Source organism: Astatotilapia calliptera, chromosome 2 (assembly GCF_964374335.1).
Source record: "Astatotilapia calliptera chromosome 2, fAstCal68.1, whole genome shotgun sequence".
NCBI classification, from domain to species: domain Eukaryota; kingdom Metazoa; phylum Chordata; class Actinopteri; order Cichliformes; family Cichlidae; genus Astatotilapia; species Astatotilapia calliptera.
The window spans coordinates 26394663-26416696 of NC_137423.1; the positions used below are offsets into that span (position 1 = coordinate 26394663).

The following is a 22034-nucleotide window of genomic DNA, read 5'->3' on the forward strand; positions in this document are numbered from 1 at the left end:
TAAAGCCAAAACTCGTTCACAGATCACTTTCTGAGGTTTTTTTGGAAACACGAATCATACCAGAGTAACCTTTATCGTAACCTCTGAGGACAGCGCAGGGATTACAGTAATTTGAGCGTTAAAGAGAAAAGGATGGTACTCAGAGTAGAAAAACAGGTTTTAAGGTGCTTTTAACTCAGCGATGATCACTGACATAACAGGGAGTGTTGTAATGACAACAGAATAAAAGGAAGCAGAGGCCCTGATGAACAGGTTTGTCCCTTTTAAAAACAAACCTTTATTGAAACCACACCAAAATTCTTTTTTGAAAAAAATCATGTACCATGTAAATAAACAAACAAACAAAAAAGAATAGAAAAACAAACAAACACAGACATTCACTATATTTTTGCCATCACTGAGACTGAGTAGAAATAAAGTGGAAACTAGAGACTGTAAAGTAAACAATGATAAATGCTGCACCGATACTGAAACAAGCAGGAGAAACTGAAAAGCTTTCAGTGGCACAAAGAGAGCTGGTGATGATCCTGTACGGTTTAACAGTAAGCCAAAAGGCACACAGGTGGAATACTGGAGATAAAAACGACAGACCACGCTACATGACACAAAATGCTATTTGTACACACTACGCTTTAGATTTCATCCCGTCCTCTGCACGTTTTATGAACCCTGACAATACTTCCTTCACACGAGGACCAAAAATCTAAATTGGTCTCCTAATTTACAACACATCTGGCTGAGATGATCCTGTTTTGATGCCATTTACTCCCTGAATTATATCATTTCCTATACCCATGATTAAAAAAATGTTCCTTTGATTTAATATATGTGGATGTCTATTATTATTCTTTCGTGTCATTCTAAATATATCAGCTGCAACGTTTAAAGAAAAAAAAAAATACAGAATGAATCCCTGGCACACTCAGTAACAAAAGATATCATCTCCTCTCCTTTCCCCTCCTGACACTGAAGATGGAGGAAGCCGACATGTGATAGTCAGCATTCTCACGTCACTGGAGCAGAAGGAGCCCGAGAGGATCTTTAATAAAACAGACGCATCCCTGCAGCCTGGTAGTTAAATCAAGTGCCCGAGACTCTTATATGGACAAGGTGATACAATCTCCTGAAGGAGGTCATTTCGGACTGGATTTAGCTAACAGGCTAGCAACTTTGCACTTATAAATAAGATGTGAGGAGAGGGTTGGAAACAGTCATCATGACATTTTGCCAATCTGTATCTTCTTCCAGGCCTCAGAAGCAGTGAAAATACAGGAGTCGATGATCCCCGCGACTGTGAACGTCCCTCCGACGATGGCACAAATCTACAAAAAAAAGAAAGAAAATGAAAAAACGATCCTGTCAGGCTTCATATTTCAGAGCTTTGATGTCTTCTTCTTAAGTCTCAATATCAGCTGGGCCTAATCCTATTTATCAAAACAATGCTCTGCGCCAACGCCACGGAATTTATAGGAATCCAACAAAAAGCCCTGCTGTAGGCTGACTCACAATCTTGAGCCGTGACTCATGATCACATTAAAAACACAGTCATCTCCTACCCATGCCTTAAGTCATGATAAACCTAAACAACACACAAGACTAATAATGGTGTAGCTCATCAGGCAGGCTGCCAACTCAAGCCTGACCGCATTATCAGTCAACAGGAAACTTTCTGATGAGGTGCTACAGGCTACGCCAAAATTCCACCGATGACAAAGGGAGTTGAGGAAGACAAAGGGAGTTCAGTGAGTTAGGAAATGGTCATTAAGTTTCATACCAACACCACGAAAGCTTCATTCAGAAGATGGTTAGACTTTGGTTAGCACAAAAACTAGAAAAAGGAGGGAACGGCTAGCCAGGCTTTGATCAGAGATCAACCCAGCAGCATTATTCTTAACCATGTTAGCAAACATTTGAACGGCTTATTTTCTATCTGTTACTGGGCAGTGAAGATGTTCAATCACAAAGCTGAGATATTTAGCTAAAATGCACGAATTTGTCTCCTCATTTCCCTTCCTTAAGAACGGCTTCTTGACCGCTACCCTTACACTGAGATCAAATTTTAATTCAACTTTAGCGAACAGCAGATGAATCAACTGAAGGGCCAGATGCATCTCTCAGGTCAATTTCTTCAGAACATGCCTGACACGTCTTCTGCTGTCATCTATTTCTACAGTTTTCTCATTTTTTTTAAGTCTCCAGCTCTTTGGGAATTACTTTGTTGTTGCGCAAATCCTATTTTATGCCACACGGCATAAAAACTGTTATCTTTGACATTTTTCATAGACTTAACTAAAGAAACTGGAATAAAGGTGCTTTTGTGATAAAAACAAAGTGCCTAAAGATACGGTTTAAAATATGTTATTTGCCGAGTTGTCTGTTATGTGTAAACACAACACTAGTTCATTCACTGAGTCAGGTGCCTTTTCTATCCTTGAATGATTCATAGGTGGCATAACAAACAAACAGAAAAGGTCACGTACACGACTGAAAATGAGTGAAAAAGCAGCCGAAGTCCAGAGAAAAACTGTGAAAGACTTTCAGAAAAGCTGGAAAATTATTACTTAAGCCCTTTAAAAACAATTCAAGAATATCTGGCTCATTGAAAGCAAAATATAATGAAATAAGGTGTGGTTCAAGACTTTTGCACAGGATAGTAAAAAGTTGATCTTTGGACTTGAACTTGAAAGACCTGCAATTCAAATAAAAGCGGCTTTTGTAAACAGCTTTGGGGCCGCGGGCTTTGTGTTTACTCACTGTTGTGATGAAGCGGTAGAGGGGCTGTCTCCGCTCCGTGTACTTCACTGTGATCGGACTGAGATCGTACCTGAACCAGATCGCTGGGATAATTCTTCCCGTGTGGCTGTAAGCAACATATTCCTGTGTGTGGGGGGGGAAAAAAAAAAAAAGATTACAAGTGAGGAACTTAATCCCATTACGTTTATAAAATAAATCGGCACATATTCTCATCTACAGCGGTGGCAGTGGTGTTTGTGAGTCACTACAGAATCAGTTTCGGAATAAGTCACTCCACAGTCATAAATGATTCAATAAAAATGAATCTCAGCTGAATATTATTCCAATGAAGCAATCTCGAGGAGGCTACAATGTAAATTGAATTATTGTTACGAGCTGACAACGTTATCAGGCGCTATATATAAATCCATTTCTCCAAAATCAGTGCTGCAGTAACTGCCCGACACAATAATGTTGACCACATTAAACACATTTAACACAACGCAGAAGAATGTCGCAGTCCAAGCTCGGATGCGGGCCTCAGCTGGACCACTATTTACGCTTTGGAAATTAGGTTTTGGAAATATTTTGCTCAGGCCCTTATTGTCCCTTCTTCACAGCTGACCTGCAGTGTTATTATTCCACACTCCACTCCCAGCTGTCTTCCTACACAGTTCCAGGAAGTGTTTTTTCTTTTTTTCCTTTATGGTTTGTTGACATCTTGAGAGTTTTTCCAGTCACTAGGATTGAGCTTTCACTTTCAGATGAGTGCAATGTTAACACGAGCTATACGTGCTCCGGCCGTATGCCGACATGGACGCGCTGCCTCTATGATGAGAAAAGGTCATCAGCTAATGAGTGCAGGGATGCGGTACCTTATTGGCTACTGTGTACTGATAAGAGAACCTCTGTCTGCCTGAGAGGTCTTCATACACTGTTGGTACAATCTTCAATATGTAGTCATGTGAAGCAAGAGCTGCAAGAGACATAACATTAATTAAATAAGACAAACAAAGCATCTTCAGTATTCAAGATGAATGCTGTCTTTGTAAAACAAGTTCCCATGTAGTTCTGTCCAGTGAGTGTCTTGTGACATTACATCATCCTAAGCTACATTGCCAAAGGTATTCACTCACCTACCAACCATTGAATTCAGGTGTTCCAATCACTCCCACAGTCATAGTTGTATAAAATCAATCACCTTTAATGTTCTACAAACATATTTTAAAAATCGGTCGCTCAGTGAATTCAAGTGTGGTACCTTGATAGGATGTTGCCTTTGCAATAGGTCCAATCGTGAAACTCCCTCACTACTAAATAGTCCAGAGTCAGCTGTTAGTGGTATTATAACAAAGCGGAAGTCATAAGCAATCAACCATGAAGCACCTTGTAAGGTCGCCAACTTTCTGCAGAGTCAATCGCTACAAACCCCCAAACTTCATGTGGACTTCAGATTAGCTCAACAGCAGTGTGTAGGGAGCTTCATAGAATGGGTTTGCATGGCAAAGAAACCACATGAAAGTCTTACATCACCAAGCTCAATGCAAAGCATTGGATGCAGTAATGTAAAGCACGTCACCACTGGACTCTAGAGCAGTGAAGACTTGTTTTCTGGAGTGACGACTCTGGCAATCTGATGGACGAGTCTGGGTTTTTGTGCCAGGAGAACAGTACTTGTCTGACAGCACCATGCCAAGCGTAAAGTCTAATGAAGAGGGGATTATGGCTCGGGGTTGTTTTTCAGTAGTTGGGCTCAGCCCCTTAAGTTCTATTAAGAACTAAGGGCCCCTTCCTGTTCCAATAAGACTGCGTACCAGTGTGCAAAACAAGGTCCATAAAGAAATGGATGAGCAAGTTTGATGTGTGAAGAACTTGACTGGCCTGCACAGAGTCCTGAACTCAATCTAACAGAACAGGATGAATTAAGAGCGGAGACTGTGAGCCAGGCCTTCTTGTCCAACATCCGTGTCTGACCTCACAAATGTGCTTCTGGTCAAAAACTCCCATAAACACACTTCTAAACTTCGTGGAAACTTCCCAGAAGATTTAAAGCTGTAAACGGTGGGGCAGCATATAAAACCCGATGGATTAAGAATATGATGACACTCAACTTCATGTGTGTGTGAAGGCAGACAAGGGAATACTTCTGGCAATATGGTGTACGTAAGCACTGTCATAAGTTGGTCATAATTATTACATTTGCTGTCTAGATACATACGATTAGATGACATCTTGTCTGCCCCTCCTAAAGCATTAAAGGCTCCTTGGACTTTCTGTACCTGTGTGACAATGAAGAGAGAAAAGATCTGTGTTAATATGGCAGTTATTCTTCTCCACTTTCTCCATCTAAAAAAAATAAATAAATAAAAAATGTGTCCCACCTGGAGCTTTTCTCCAAAGGCAAGCTTGTGGATGGTGTGGGTCATGTCAGGGCTTTGAGGCTGTGCTGTGGCACTATGTGTCGACACGTGGAAGTTTCCCGGTACCTGAACACAAATAAACACATTGAGGTGGGTTTGTGCCTAACACCACAAGCACCTGCAAGACATTTAGTTAGCTAATGAGGGAGCCTGAATGCATTTGGTTGGAAACTAAATGTTCCTTGCCTCCCAACCGCGCGTGTTTTACATATTTCCAACTACTCCCCCAAGCATGAGTGTCAATTGTTCAACTGCAGGGTTAATCACTGTAAATGCAGTGGAAAGACTGACGCACAAGATGCAGACGTGAGACAAACACAGCTTCATGGAGCCTAGATTATACGGATAGGTGTAACTAAATCCAAGAGCAGCCTCAATTTAGCGTAACTCAATTTAGACCCAAGAGGTTGGTGGGGGCAATCTCCATTTTTAACTCGAGTCCAACTCAAATATACAAACTGACATTCAATCCAAGCTTGCTTGTCAGTAAAATACAAATATCAGCCCGACCCAGTCCATCACAGTGTAACTACTGGGCACAGAAAAGCAGAGTTTTGCAATTTCCTGAAGGGAAGCAGTAGTATAAGTGATTCACACAGCATGTATGGATTAGGCTTCTCGCACTCTCAGGTGAGATCTTACTTTGTTGATGCTGAACTCTCCCTCAAAGCGACAACCATCACCCTGGTTGAGGGGAATCTTCATGGAGTTCTCTATGTGACCGACCTCGTGGCGTCCCATCTCATCTTGGATGTCCAAACCCACCACTGAAAGCAAAGAAACAAACTCAGACGAGTGCGAGGACGATCGGCCAATAAATCGTTTCGTTAAACAACAGAAAGGAATCAACAAAAAGAAAAAAAAACAAACAAACAAAACAAAAAAAAAAAAAAAAACATTGACAGTTTTTCTGAGACTTGTTTTAGTGATTACTTTAATCTCTAAGATATCCGGAAAACAATGATGAACTCAAGTGATTTTTTTAACTCTATAACAAATATTTGCCTATTTTATTGATGAGTTTCAGCAAAAATCAGCAATCTGGGAGCATCACCACCTTCTGGTTAAATATGAGCAGCTGTTTGTTGTTGCTGTTTTATTTATTTTATTTTGAAAAACCAAACAAGCACTTTTTATTCAAAAAGAAAAAGAGAATATCTGATTATCACTGCACAAAGTGACCCACAGAGTAAACACAATCAGACCATTTACGATACCCAATCACCCCCGTCTCCCCGTGTCAGTGTTTTTCCATCTGGACTTCACCCCTTTCTTTTAGGCGGCGGTGGCACACATTGGCAGTGGCCTATTTTCAGAGCCTGCCTGCATTTTATGTCACCCACGAGTGCACAGAGAGAGAGAGAGGGATGTCTGCTTGATCTGTGCTAAAAACCTCCACATGCCGTCTGTCTGACCTTTGACATTCAAGACGGGATTCTCCCCCCTCTCCATCTCTATCCAGATCTCAAAATACAGTGCATAAATATAAGTGACGTGTGTGTGTGTGTGTGTGTGTGTGTGTGTGTCTGTGTGTGTGTGTGTGTGTGTGTGTGTGTGTGCGCGCACCAGTGAGAGATGGTTGTTTCTCCTTTTTAAGACATTTCGGACTGGAAGCAGGTTGAAAGAAAGTGGAGGTTAGTATAAGGTTATTTACACGCGGATGTGCTTTTCCATGAAGTCACAAATCAAGGCGGGGCAACCGGTAAAGGTCACCGAAGAGAGATGATGTTTAACTCTGGAGCAGCAGAGCAGATAAACGCTAAAACCAGGGGATGGAAATGTCAGGTTTTCCATGATGAAAGAGCCTCTTCCTTGAAGTAAATTTGCAGCGGATGACAAGCTCTTTGGAAAATTGACTTGTGTAGAATATTAACTCGTGAGGAGAGGAACATTTCTGCTCATTACGTGCAGCTGCACTGTGTGGTCAAACCGACGTGTTTGAGCTGGTATTTAAATGGGACCCAAACTTGAGGGGGGAAGGGAAAGGGCTTCAATTTTGCAATTAAACAAAACGACCTATACATACAATCATCAAGAGCTTTCATTAGTAACGGCAGGGGGACGGCCTTTGTTTAGGCATGCCATGAGTGAGTGAGCTCGTCTGAACACATGGCCAGCAGCTGTGTGTCTGCGTGCCAAAGCCTCTATCGCACAAATCTGGACTTAATTTTCACACAAGCAAGTTATAAGCTTTTCCATTTTTGGATATCGCCCGAGCTGAATCGATGTGTGAGTTTTCTGCGCTGTCCCGAGACCTGCCGGTGTATTTGTGCAAGCGATTTGTCATTTGGCATAGTTTTAGAGGAGGGGCTGGGGGAAGGCACGAGGAGCACAAAAGTGACCTAGTACCCTTCAATCGCACGTTACACAGACATCTGAGCGCAGGGTACGAGCCAGTAGAGGCGACTTAATGTGAAACACAGATCACATCTGTGTGGCAGCACGAGATTCAACAGGAGATACAGAGGATGCTCTCGTCTTATCTATGAGCATGCCAGACAAAAACAGCCAATGCAGTATTGTGAAATGTTCTAAAGCATGCCTCATTTCTTTACATTTTGCTAGGAAAATGGAAAATAGATGCAGCAGGTTACTGAAACATATATGGAAATACAGTATTATATGGCAAAAACAGTTCTAATGAGGTGGGAAGTCAATATTTAGTAAGGCCCCCATTCATTCACACAGCCTGAACTCTCTTAGACAGATCGTCTAATAGTTCTCTTATTTGGATGTTTCTACCTTTTGTTCTGTTCTCTGTCAAAATGATCCCACGCTGCTTCAAAAATGCTGAAGTCCAGGCTCTGTGGTGGGCAATCCTTGACTGAAGCTGTTTCATTGTGTTTTTTTCTTTCCACCTACACCTTTACTGCACCGACAGTGTGTTTGGGATCACTGACATGCTGAAATATAAAGCTGTTGCCAAACAACACTTTGCAGATGATACTGTATAGTAAATCAAAATCTTATGAGACTTTTCTGCATTTATAATTCCATCAATTTTCACAATATCCTCAAAATAATTCAAATTTGGATTCATCACTCTATAAGACTCGTTGCCATTGATTTTCAGTCCAATTCTTGTGCAATTTGGTATACCTCAGGCTTTTCTCCCTCTTTATCATCATTAATAATGGCTTCTTGAGAGCACACCCTTTCACCGAGCCCGTTGAAGTTTCAGTGAAGAGTAAATGGATCAACTGAAGGTCCAGACGCATGCTGTGTCAGGTCTTTGATGCTGATTAACCGCTATTTTTAAAGCTAAAAATTTAAGTTTCTGTTATGCCTGGACACAAAATAGCTGATTTGTCCCTTGAATTGTTAAATTGTGCCTTTTCTATACTTGAATGATTCATAGGTCAGCGCTAAGTGGTTTTAAAAAAAAAAAACCATATGAACTAATAAAGAACTGAGGGCTTGCTCAAGACATTTGCACATCACTGTAGTTTTGAGAGTCTGTTTCTTTATCTAAGGGATAGTTTATCCTTTGCTAATATGACAGGTTAAATGACAGGGCACACAGTAAGCATGAGTCAGATAAAGGGGAAAACAAACTGTTAAAAGAGGCCTTACAAAGTGTGGAAGAAAAAATACAGAAACAGAAGATGTAATGCAAAGAAATAGATATTTGTATATATGTATATACTCACAATCACAGTGTAAGTTTGGCAAACTGATGTTTAAACTCACTTCTATCTTCCCACCACTGTCTTTATCGGGATCATCCACATACAGTTCATTTACACTGCAATGGATGGAGAAAAGAAAAAAAAAGGTTAGAAATGGTTAGAACAGAAAATCAACTTTTAATTTAAAGAAATGTGGTATTTTCATTAGAAAAAGACACTTTCTCCCTCGACGTCATGCTATTGTGCGCCACTTTAATAGTAGGGGACTCATCTTCTGCCAAATTGCAAGGAGAGAGCATTTGTGTATCTCTGCCGGTGTAATTTCCTTTCTGTCACACCCTTACCAAGTCATTGCTTATTACACATTGCCAAGAGGCTGACGCATGCACAAAGCCAATTTCCTGTCACAAATTTGACTCCATTCATTGGTTACAACACTGGCTGGGCAGAATACATCATAATGAGGGCATTGACATTCATAATTAAGTCCCTGTTTGTGCCTGCGTGGTAACCAGGGAACTGTGCGTTTCAGCCGGAGGATATTACAGACGAGCGGCAGTACCTACATTTCAGTGGCTATGAATCCCGTCAGCTCAGACAGGAAGAGGAAGAGTATGAAGACACAGCAGAGGATGGAAACTGTGGGCAAAGAGGAAGAAAGTCAGAATGAAGACACTGTTCAAACCTAGGTCACTGGTGATGTCTCATATATCACTTCTTTCACATAGAAGTTACACAAGCTTTACACAGAATGATGCAAGTCAAATGATCTGGACTGACTGGGTCTTAAGGAACGGCTGACGTAAGCTATTGGTATTAATGAAATCACAGCAGCTAAAAAAAATAAATCCCTAAATAGCAGTTTTACTGACAGTGTTAGCCCTCCCATTATGTTGTTTTTTCTTTCTTTTAAAAGAACCTCCTACAGTAATTACACATTAAATACCAGCACAGCAGGCGGCCATTACAGCATTTCTTCTTTGAGAGAGGTGATCTCATGCTACGCCTTAGTAAGCCCTACAAACAACATTTTAGGCTTCCTTAAACTCACACACTGACAGTCACCCAGACCAAAAATGGCTTCCACAAAAGAGGCCGAGCAGACACCAAAGTAGGAAAAATTAACTGTTCAGTGTCTTTGTGCCGACATAAAGCCTAAGCTTAAAAACACACTAAAGGAGAAGCAGCCAGGTCGTCCGCTTCCCTCCATGTGCCAAACTAATCAGCCGAAGAGTCAAATAAAAGAGTGGCCATGTGTTTACTAAGATAAATGTGGAAGGAACTGATCTGTGTCTGTGGTCTATCTGGTATGGTGAGAGCCTTGGTTAGAAAGCTCTCGCTCAGCAGGTGAGGCATGTTTACGTGGCAACCGTCTCCTAGGTTCGCACAGTCACGTGACCTTGTGGTTTAGCAGGGCGTCACAGGCGGACCTGCGGCTAGAGGAAGCTTTACATAAGGTAATATTTAACCAACAAACAAGGGAGTGTCACTGTGACACATAGATTACGAATTCAGGTTCATTAAAAAACTTGTACAGTAAGTTTTCCCTGCCTTCAAAGGACGCAATATAGGACGATGATTACTAAAGATGAGTGATTTTTAATAGTCTCACAATGGAAATACTGACACCCCGAAATGATTTACAAAGACATGACTGTCTTCTATTTACGCTCCAGCTTATCCGGACAGCTCGGACATTCTTTGGACTGTGACACAAAGGAATCGGCTACAATAACACCATGAATCAGTCACTGACATTTGAAACTAGCCCTATTTATGCAATCAGATGTGGCTTTTTTGTTACATCTTTGTTCCTTCTAAGGCTCATTTTCCCCACATAGCACAGGCAAATTTGATTTTTTATTTTATTTTTTTCCACATCAGCCCGGGCAAAAAAACCCACACAAATACTAAGAGAGAAAAATCTGACAAACAAGAGACTGTTACATTAAATCCAAACCATGAGTAGTTCCAGAAACCACAGTGGCCAAACAGAGCTTTTGTTTAGGGTAAACTGAGCCCTGCAGAATGTGCCCTGGGGCAGCAAAAGCAGATGAGGGTCAAATATTTGGCCTTTTGTGAAAAGGCAGGCTCTGATTCTTTTTTGCCACCGTGGCCTGAATGTTATTCGGCCTGCTGTGGATGAAGCATTAACAGGTTTCTAATATCCCAATCTAACCAGTGGCGTCATCCCTAGACAGCGGATGGAGACAGGAAGGGAGTTAACTGAGTGCAGGAAAAACTTATATCCATTTCCTCTTGGGTGGAAACGTTAGTGTATAACTTTAGTAACTTCTTTCTGCTGTCCATGCAGAAAATTATTTTTCTCTGCCTTAAAAGGGTCCAATACTGAAATAACACTTTTAGTTTATCCACTGTGTCATGAGTTTTCCTACTATGTGTCTTTGTCAGCTGACTAATGAATACGACTGCTGCCAAAAATGTGTCATCAGAGCTCTTGTCTTCTATCAAGCAGTGAATAATCAATATAGCCCCTGATTACACAATGACTTATTGATGACAAGTAGGAAAACTCATGACCTGACAGGAAAAAGCAGTCAGATTTCCACTGAGGACTCCTGAGGTGCCAGTGACTATGAGACAGCATGATTATTAGCATTTTTGTCATACCAGATGTGCTAAAACAGGTACTGCTCCAAGCTGTTTGCTTTTTACATAAGAGCATACCTCTGTGCTGACAAAAGGGAAGTACTTGAATCACAATTACTTGTCATCGTTTTCCTAAACATCTGCCTCCCAGAGCAGGGACTGGCATCTGATTCTATTTACTTTTTATGTTCAAGCTGAAGAAGAAGGTTACAGACTGTGAAGCCCTGCTAGGACTCAAATGTCATTTTGAGTTAAGAATGAGGCGGTTTAAAGACATCAGAGTAATCAAAATAAAGTACTGTGCAACAGTCTCGAGTCACCGTTAATTTCTTTGTATTTTAACTCCAAGGAGCCAGACTTTATTGTAAGAGAACAATAGTTCCTCAGGCTTTCTGAAGGTCTTTCTATGCTTTTCACTGGACATTGGCTGCACATTTGTCACATATTTTCAGTCTACTTCTCGCACCCGACCGTTTGGAGAGAGGTACAACAGTGAGTGTCTCGTTAGAATTACTGCACCCACTTTCCATGCAAAATATAAAGCAATGTGTGGTGGATTCAGAGCTTTGTACAGTGCTCTATGTTAAAAAAAAATACAAAGTCCATTATGCCTCCAAAAACAAACTTTGGATTAAAGTGTGTGTGTGTTTTGACTAGCTGGTGTATTGTATGCCAGAGCTAGAATGTAATTAGCATAATGATGGGCTAGCTATAGATGAAAGTTTTTTTTATTTTTATTTCTGGTTGATTCAGTCTGGTTGATTAATGACAAGCAAATGTTCCTGTTAATATACTTCAATTAACTATTGCTAAAAAAGTGAATCACTAAACAGGTGAACAAGCCAAGAGGATAAATGATGCTAGGTTAGCCCTGCTTACAAAGCTTAGCTTAAAAAAATAGTTTTTAGCAGCTCTGATATTCAATAATTAGTATGTTTCTACTTTTTTTTTTTAATGTAAAGTTGAGCAAGTTCTTTTTATTATAGTGAACAAAAATAGTATGTTGTAGTTCTACTTTGTTGCATACCTTTATTTCATTTGAGATGTCTATAATTGTGAGTCAACTATAATCAAAAAGTGCTGTGTTCATTTTGCAACACCCATTCTGAACTACTAAAATATTAATACTAAAGTTACTAAAAGCTACACTGAAATTAAACACTGACATTTACACTAAAGTGAACTGATTGACTCTACTATGGAAATAAGCTGAGGCCTTTAGACTACGTCCACACTAGCCCGGATAGATTTGAAAATGGCGTTTTCTACTGAAAACACTCCGCGTCCACACTAGCGTTTTCAGTCATTTTCACAGAGTTGTGCGTCCACTTTGAAACGGCCGAAAACGCTTACGTTCCAGTCCTGCGCATGCGTGAAGCGCCAGATGATTCGGCCTGCCTCATTTCTGTCAGCCGTTTATTTACTTTCCGGCTCTTTGAAACGTCGCAGCAAAAGGTTGAGGAAAATTTTTTAAATGGACTGACAATGAGGTGAAGTTGTTGCTGCGAGTAACACAGAAGTACAAAGTAGCAAGAGCGAGTGAGAATTAAATAATTTGAAGAAAAGCTAATAGTTTTGCAATCTTCATTAGTTTTTATTTTTATTTAGTTTTGACTTCAGATTTTCAATTTTATATCAGTTTTAATTAGTTTTTACCATTTGTTTGCTAGTTTAGTTTTTATTTTTATCTTCTGCTTATCCTTGGGTATGTTGCTATTCCAGCTACCATACCCTGCACACTGGAAAGGTCGCCAGTCTGTCACAGGGCTAACACGCAGTGACAGACAACTCGCATTCCCACCTATAGGGAACCTATGGGTTATTAAAAAATAAATAAAATTAGGGCAGATGAACAACCATTGATACCAGGCAACTATAAAAGATTTATCTTGGCCCCAATGAGACTATTAACTCTTGCAGCACTGGGTCTTCGTAATTTTGGTTCAAGTGATTTGCTAAACTTTTGGAAGGCAACTGACTCACACAGTTGTGTAGATATCCCAGGCTCAATAAACATATTCACCAACGCTTCCTCTCGCTTGTGATGTTCCTGCGAATTGACCAACTAGCAGCCATTGGGTCGCTGTTGGAAGCACTGCATTAATGTTTTTTGTGGAGTTCACTTGGGATGCATCACGCTGCCTTGCCTGGGGCAAGCTTCTGTTTCTGGGGATGAGGATTGGGCGTGCTCCTTTACCTTCTCAAGGTAAGCCTGGTTAGCCTTCTTGTGCGAGCTTTTCAAGTGCACTTTAAGGTTTGTGGGATTTTTTTTTCCCCTTTAGAAATGCACCACATAATTTGTCTCATTCCATTACAAGACACTTGCTTTTATCTAAAACACAATCATATTCAAAGTAATCTGAAATTGGACTGTAGCGATTTCTCCCGACTTTTGCTGACACGATTCTGCGTGGGACGGAGCAGCAACACAGACGACTCGACTAACGTACTTGCCACCTGCTGGCATAATGAGACACAGCAAGAAAAAAAACCTGGAAACTACACTTCATTTTCACCCTAGACTATTGTATGACACACACACATCAATGAAAACTAAACACATTTTTGCTATAAATTCAGTTAATTTTAGTTAGTTTTGTGAACACTCATTACAGTTTTAGTTCGTTTTCCTTTTTTTGCAAAGTCTTGTTTTAATTTTTATTTCCGTTAACGAAAATATTTTTTCACTTCTAGTTTTTGTTATTTCGTTAGTTTTTGTTAACGATAATAACCTTGGTACAAACTGATATTAATCTTTAATAGGGCTGTGAAAATTGAGAGCAAACAAAACAACCGCTGTATAATGCCCTCTGCTATCTTTGTTTAGTTGGTCACATGACTGCATCACATGACTAAAATGCATCATCATTTTTAGAAAGTCTACGTTTTCACTGTCCACACTGCGACGCAAACGCACAGTCTTCAAATGTATTCATTTTCAAAAAGCCGTCTCAGTGTGGATGGGAGGCTAAAATGGAGAGAAAATGAAAACGCATTAGTGTAGACGTAGCCTTAATCAGCACAAAGATAGCCCATACACACAAATCTAAGCACCTATGGCACAAACATTAACACATGCCATCTTACTTGTTCAAAATATGGTTTATCGCCTTTACACTTTGGTTTGTGTTAATTCTCACTCTAAGTCCTGCAGAGGCAGATTTTGCTACCAGCAGCCAGAGCAGTCAGAACGAGTGTTTTGGCTGATGTCAAACTACTGCAAGCAGCTGTACAGTCACGAAGGATGACCTTTTCAGTTAACTTTCACTGGAAAAAGTGATTACGTCTCACATCTTATTTTGCCACATTTTGCATCTTCCATTTATAGAAGCAAGATTCAGGAATTCCTTTCACATATGTGGAACAAAATCCCCCCCAAAAAAATTACAAAAAAATGAAAACCTTAAAGTAGATGCTCATAACTTTGGCCTGTGAGTGAAGGACTACTCACTGAAAGCTCCTGTGTATGTTGGCTGGGTGAGATCCTTTGGCACTTTCCTGTAGATATCAAATCTGAGGAGAGACAAAAAGAAATATATAGCAAATGTAAATATTATGTGCTGAAAAACGTTGCACATTCTGTACCCATCATGCCTTGCGATATTACAGAAGCGCGGTGGAATGTTAGCTTTGGACGTCCGCCATTATATATAACAGATCCAGACGGCCAACCGCAACACATACAAACACACACACGCACTTTTACAGGGTTACAACCTCTTCCTTTGAATGTCTGCTCTGTAATTATGAACTGACCCCAACAAAGGTCTAACACTCCACACATACACAAAGCCAACAAAAACACACACAGAAACATAAACACAAGTTCACCGACAACTTTAAATCATATGGTTTCATCTTCTTGGCAGTAAGTGGATATAAGAACTGCTGATTTACTCTCGGTAAAATCCTCAGTTTAACATTTTTGGATATTTCTAAAAATACCTTTCTTAAACTGCTCGTAAATCAGCGTTTAAGAGATGGGAAGATCATTTCCACCTGACACAATCGACTCTGCTTGTGAAATACTGTTCTTGCCAATTTTGGGAGCTAGAAAAAGGAAGGAGAAAAAATCTGCTACTCAACACCAAAACTATTTCGGTTCAGGACTTCTTGCGCTTGTCCTTTTTGGGCAGTGAAAAATCTTTTGGCTGACTGTGCAAACTCCTCCCACACCCCGATCTCCCCACTCAACTCTCCTTAGCAGTCTCCTACCAAAACAATCACATCTGTCTACATTTCTTCCACTTAGAGCGTCCAGAAAAATAATCACAGCTAATGCAATGCAGGGCCGGGAGGAAGTATGAGGGTGGGCTTCCTGTAATCCACCTCTGTTTCTTCTCTCGATGTTGCATAACCTCCTGCTTTAACGCCTTTGTTTTAATGTGAAGCACTCCTAGATCCCAAAACTCTCATTCAGCATTCCTCTATGTGTATATCATCACAGTATACATCCATACTAATGTAGATAGATAATGTGCACTGCCTTTCCTCACATAAAACAACCTGACAGGTGGAGCAAAATGATATACATCCCCACCATGTGAAGGCCTTGTAAGTCAAGTTCTAGTCTTTTCCACGTCTTTGGAGTTTATTCAAGTATTACTTACGCATTCTGCGGTGTAGATGGTATGAGTAGACTAAGGCTGAAGGCAGATTGTGGTCATAGTGGTATTATTTGGAACAGAGATGTTCGAGATATGTATTCAGCCACTGATAAGAACGTAAAACAACTGAGCTCATTTTATGAATATGCGAGTTGTGCAGTTTGTCAAGTTCAGCATTATGGCAGGAAAGGATCATTTTACATAAAGGAAGTTCATCTGGAATATATTTGGATTATTCTTGGTTATACAAATACAGGGTTTTTTTTTCAGCTTAATTAGAGAAACAGTTCAGCTACATGCACATGTATTTTAGAAAATTGACCTTTTTCTGTGCATTTTTGCCTTCTGTACACATGTAAACTGAGCTTTTAAAATACTCCTTGTTGTCTTTCAGTGTCAAATGTGTGAGCCTTTACCATCTTTTTTTTTTTTTTAAAGTCAGGCTTCTGATTGGCTAGCATTTCCATACAACTAGTGTTTTATCACTACTTGTGTGCTCCTGACAATGCATGACATTAGTTCTTGTATTTTCATAAGGCCTGAGATAGTTTCCATAGCATTGCTTACGTGGACAGGATTTTTTTTTTTTTAAACAAAAGCTATAAATTCCCTTTATAAAAACTACATGTGTATCTGTGGATCTATACATATACATAGATACACACATAGAGACAGACAGACATATACATATATACACATACACACACATACACACACACACACACACACACACACACACACACACACACACACACACACACACACACACACACACACATATATCTTTGTTTTTAACAGTTGAAGGTGTTGGAAAGAAAAAAGAAAAAAGAACAATATGACATCACTATCACTGACTCCACATACAATATTGGCTCAAGTATTTCGAATTACACATCATCTGATTTTAAAAGGTGACCCATGTAACCACACTATTCACTAGTTAAAAGCAATGAGCTGCATGCAGACACGCTTCCTCGCTCACATACGTCATTTTGCTTTGACATTAAAGTAAAAACATACTGTGATCATGTCATCCTACTGGAATAACACCGCTGTTTCACAAACAGTGTCCCGCACTTCAAACCAGGGGTAGGTAAATAAAGGTCTGATTTAAGATTATACCACAAAAGGACAATAATAGACAAGGCCACAACACACAACTTTCACTTGACAGTAACCAAAATGAGTTGTGTTTACTGCCTCACAGCTAAACTATTTCCTTTTTTTTTTTTTTAAAGAGACTTATTGTAACATTTTTAAACAGTCCTACAATGTGTTCACTCTGAGGTGACAAAGGTTAATGAATTCATTAGTAAAATTAATATGTTCATTACACTAAACAACAGTTTAGGAGAAATGTCAGACACTAGTAAAGCTTCAACAAGTATTAAACAGTTAGCATAAATGTTAACCTGGTTGTCACACATGTTAACTTAAGCAGTTTAATGATTTGTAATTAGCTACACTAGCCGTCTGTTATCATCATCGTAGTGGCTAGCAGAAGTAATTACTGCCGGCTGACTGGATGGAATATTGAGTAGTGACAGAGCAGGTTGTGGACACATGGAAACAGGTGGGTCGCCTGCTGCGCAGAGCAGCGGGGGAACCGTAGCTGAACTGAGTAGAGAGTCCAGAGTGTGGAGAACTAATCCGAGAACATAAAGAGTGGAATCCAGAGCAGAGCAGAGCTGCAGGCTTTTCGACTTTTAAAGTAACTGGTTAAAAAGTTTCTTATTTCCTTGATCGCAGCTTCAAAATGTAGTCAGTAACTTTATTATAATAAAGTACAATTTATAAAGTTAAACCTTTTAAAGTCAGCAATTTAAAAAAAATATTTAAAAGATCCAGGAGTTATTTAAATTAAAGAAAATATACTTTAAAGAAAAACATGACTATACACCTACTGAAGTGTAAAAAAAAAAAAAAAAAAAAAAGACTGACATAAACTTTCACTATATGTATTTTTAACCTGTGCGACACTGTGGTTTTATCAAACTATCTCTACTCAGAACACTTCATGAATATTTATGATGAGGTTCAAGGGTTCACATCTCAGTGTACCACTTACATTCGTAATTTCCTGAATTACAGTCAACACATCTCCTTCCGTCACATCTCACTGCTCAGATGTTATGTGATTAGGGAGGACATGATGTACCAGCATCTAGCTGTTAACACCATGACACGAAAACACAAGCCTACTTTTCAAGGGTCTTAAATAAATAAGCCGAATCTCGGCAATGACTCACGGTGAGTCAGTAGTTTGTTCCATGTATAGCCGAGTAAACCCACATTACAGACGATCAAGGTTCTTCTTTTCACACCTTACACCACAGAATATAAGCAATACTTCTCTCTTTACGTAGGTAACCCAACTGCTGTTACGATAAAGTCATTACTGCAATTATTGAAAAAACAGGGAGAATCCATATTAAGCCTCTAAAGTGACCATGTAATAAACACAGCAGATCATCGGGTTGGCTAACACAAAATGTCCTTGTGCCAATAAATGACATAATCTAAAGGACATTAAACTTGGGCATAAAAGCCTTTCGGTGATTCACTCGTTCCTTCAGTGACGCTGTTCGGTCATCCTGAATGAGATGATCCTCATTGTTGGAAGTTGGCATTTGTGGAAGAACTTTATTACTGTTGAAATGTCAATCTACAGCAGCTGAGAAAGATACGCATTTCTAGAAAAGACCAAACCTAGAAATTTACTACCACATATTAGAAGGGGAACACAAGACCGTATATGTGTACACCATCCTGCTGCTGGGGAAAAAACAAAAAAAACAAAACCTAGAACACCAACTGTACATTAATCCAGAGCTTAAAATAGTCCCTAACAAATACACAAGTAACTCTTTGAGGAAAGCTGTGTGTCTTTTTTTTTTAAAGAAATGAAAATGTGTACATGCAATTAGGTTTTAAATTTTAAATTAGCACCTTATTATTTTTGCTCATCAGATTTATGAACATAAAGGCAGAAAAACACCAGCTTCGCACTTTAGCTTATTTGTTGTGCGCTTTGAAATAAATAACATGCACATTCTGGGAATACATCCTACTTTTGTGGATGGTGCAATCTATGGTAGCCAAAAAGTGTTACACACCCTCACGCTGGTGACTAACCCTGCAGTATTTTTGAAAGGACAACACCTCGAAACAGTTACTCAAGCCTTTTCTAGCTGTTGCAATGCGGGTTTTGTATGATCGAGGCATCAAGCAAAGCATCCAACGATGAGAATCTGACCTCTTGTGACACACAGTTCATCCAGAGTGTTTTTTCTTCTGTAGTAAAATCATTCTGTCAGCACAACACAGCTGTAATCTTTGGAAAAAGATGACAGACACTGATTTCCAGTTTGACCGTGCTGTTGATCATTTTCATCAATCTGTCCGATTTTTCTGCGTTAACATTCAGCACAGCTATACAGCTATCTGAAAACTGTGATTACTTCACATTAAATAGAGCTGGAGGATTATCTGAAACATTGTCACATATGAGCCTTGTTGGTTCCTATTGACCTATCAGCAAATGACATCACATTTACTAATGGAAGCTGTGGCTCAGGACCTGGGATGGGCAATTGATTTTTCCTAGGGTCCATGTGAGAAACTGTAACTGTTGCGCTAGTAAGCCAAACTCAATTCTGCTCAATATGAACTTTCTCTCTTTATAAACTGCTACCAGTAAGAATTAATGTTACAATTAGGCCCTAAATGTGACTCCCTGGTAAGATTAACTGCACAAGCTCTGCACAAGAGACAGAGCGGGTCATCTGCTATTCGGAAGGTCATGGTAAAGTTGCGAAAACGTCCTTGGGCAAGGGAGTGAACCCCATACTCCTCCAGATGGTATAGAACAAAGCACTGTGTGAATGGGTGACTAAAGCTTGTAGTAAGGGACGATCGTGGCTCAAGAGACTGGTGGTGGTCAGAGTGTCTGGGAGCCTCGCCTCTGTCAGTGCGCCCCAGGGCAGCTGTGGCTACAATGTAGCTTGCCATCACCAGTGTGTGAATGGGTGGATGACTGAATGTAGTGTAAAGCGCTTTGGGGTCCATAGGGACTAAGTAAAGCTATATACAAATACAGGCCATTTACCATTTACAATAAAAGGCACTTTGAGTGCTCGGTTAGAACCAGTCCATACTCAAATATTGTGCTACATTAATTGTGTGTGTCAAAGATAGTGTTTTGAGAATTTTTTTTAAATTTAGATGGTAAGAAACCAACAGACAAACAACTAAAAGGCACTTGAATAAGCCCAAAATGTAACAATGCAATCCACAGGCAGGAAACATAAATATTATTAACAAGTACAAGCACTTTACAACTTAATTTGCTGTCAAAATAAAATGCATAGAAGATATTTTGTTTATGACTTTGCTAAATGTTTTTCTTCAATATAGCAGCTGCGTTGTTAAAATACTGTTAGGAAATGACTTTTGTTGGGTCTGGTGAGCAACAGGATAACTGCAAAAGTAATACATTACTTATTCAGAGCCTCTGAAGAGATACGTTTTGTATGTGTTTAATTAGTTTCCAGAACACGCTGCAGTTGAGTTTATCAGATACCATTTTAGACTCTGTATAAATGTGTGAAGTTTCATCTCTGTGAACTTAACAGTTGTGACTGTGGATATGGCAGATTTCCATTCAAAATCTAAAGGCTGGCTCAAAATGTGTTCTTACTAAATTTGTCTTGGCACTGGCAAACAGGATGAAGTGAGCATTATGCAAATGGGCAATGCAAACATCCTGTTTTTTATTCTAACTGGCCGTACTCTATTGATAGGTTTAACAGCCCTGTAGAGAAAGTGTGGCAAACAAGTTTAAGTTGCAGATTAATAGCTTGAATGGCTCTGCAATGGCTGTGTTCCGGTTTCACTGTTTATTGGTGGCTAATGACTGAATGTTTTGATGTTTGTGTACTGAACGTGCTACACAGTTTCTTTTGTAAACCAAACCAACCCTGCTGATTGTAATCGGGCTCACGTCTGGCAAAGCTGGTCGAGGACATTTGCACATGCGCAAAAAAACGAACCCACACAAAAACCCGAGCATCACTGCGGCGACTTAACGAAAAACCCGTGCATAAAAAAAATGTTTCTTTTTAAAAAAAAAACTGAGCTCGCTCATGTCAAACGCAACACATCATTGTGATAACTTTGGCTGCCTCAGTAGCATGTGATGCTGAGCCAACTGTTAATTCATCTAGAGCTCACAGACAGCAGACCACCACTTTCCACTTCATATCCCGCCACAAAGAACCGGAAGCCCCCCGTACTCACCTCCTAACATCGAAAGTCATGATGTTTGCACGTTGGACAGGGGCGTTAAAAAGAAGAAAACTACAAACAACAGGAGACCATACTATCTTCAACGCTACCGGTTGTTCATGGGTACCGGGCTGACGTCAGCTTAGGACGCTTTGCAGAAGCTGATTGGCTAAGATGTACTTCCTGTTCACTATGATTCTTCTTCCTCCGAGTGATGCAGCCGTATTATAATGGGCCGAAACATGAATGGGAAAACGTTTTTTAAATTAAGAAATAATTAAAAATTAACATTAAGATTAACAAAAGATGAACTTGTGCAATACGATCACATTTTTAAAAATAATTTTATTGACTGAAAACTATAGTGTTTTTTTTATTTATTTAGTAACGTGAATTTTAAGAGGAAAAGGAATTATGAATTTTATGACAAAAATGGGCAATACAAACTGCTCAAAACTCAAATTTAATCCAGTATTATCCATGTGTTATGCTCTTACTCTTATTTTTCGCTTTCTTTTTTAATATGTGCAGCAAGAGAACAAAAATATTTTAAAAATGTTTAAAAAAAAAAGTATGTACTACTCCAAGTCTCATTCACCTACACATTTTAAAAGTAAATATTTAGCTGACATTCACATACACCCTCACTGCAGTGATGGATGAATTGTGGGTAACTCAGGGTTCAGCATCTTGCCCAATAAAACTTTAGTTCATTCTTTGATTTTCCCAGTTGGTCTGCACTGATACTT

At 39.6% G+C, this 22034-nt stretch overlaps 1 protein-coding gene across 2 annotated transcripts; it reads right to left on the reverse strand.

The window, feature by feature from the left end:
• Nucleotides 1–253: 253 nt before the first annotated feature.
• On the reverse strand, nt 254–21462 carry ergic1 (endoplasmic reticulum-golgi intermediate compartment 1). Of its 2 annotated transcripts, XM_026190197.2 has the most exons (10): nt 21298–21457; nt 14844–14905; nt 9349–9421; nt 8804–8898; nt 5796–5920; nt 5115–5219; nt 4952–5012; nt 3609–3709; nt 2755–2877; nt 254–1322 (listed from the first exon to the last, which is right to left on the reverse strand). In XM_026190197.2, exons 1-10 carry the CDS (start codon nt 21315–21317, stop codon nt 1215–1217), a joined length of 873 nt encoding a protein of 290 aa, XP_026045982.1. In that variant the 5' UTR covers nt 21318–21457; the 3' UTR covers nt 254–1214. The 2 variants fall into 2 exon arrangements, with proteins under 2 accessions (XP_026045982.1, XP_080163106.1); XM_080306980.1 differs by lacking the exon at nt 3609–3709 and having other exon boundaries at nt 21298–21462.
• Nucleotides 21463–22034: the final 572 nt, after the last annotated feature.

Bases quoted from the DNA above. Each gene is read 5' to 3' on its own strand.
- ergic1 (XM_026190197.2), bottom strand. From the start codon at position 21,317: ATGACTTTCGATGTTAGGAG. The intron at 14,906-21,297 runs GTGAGTACGGGG...GTCTCTCCTCAG, and splicing joins ATGACTTTCGATGTTAGGAG to ATTTGATATCTACAGGAAAG. The intron at 2,878-3,608 runs GTACCGCATCCC...CCCCACACACAG, and splicing joins AGTACACAGTAGCCAATAAG to GAATATGTTGCTTACAGCCA.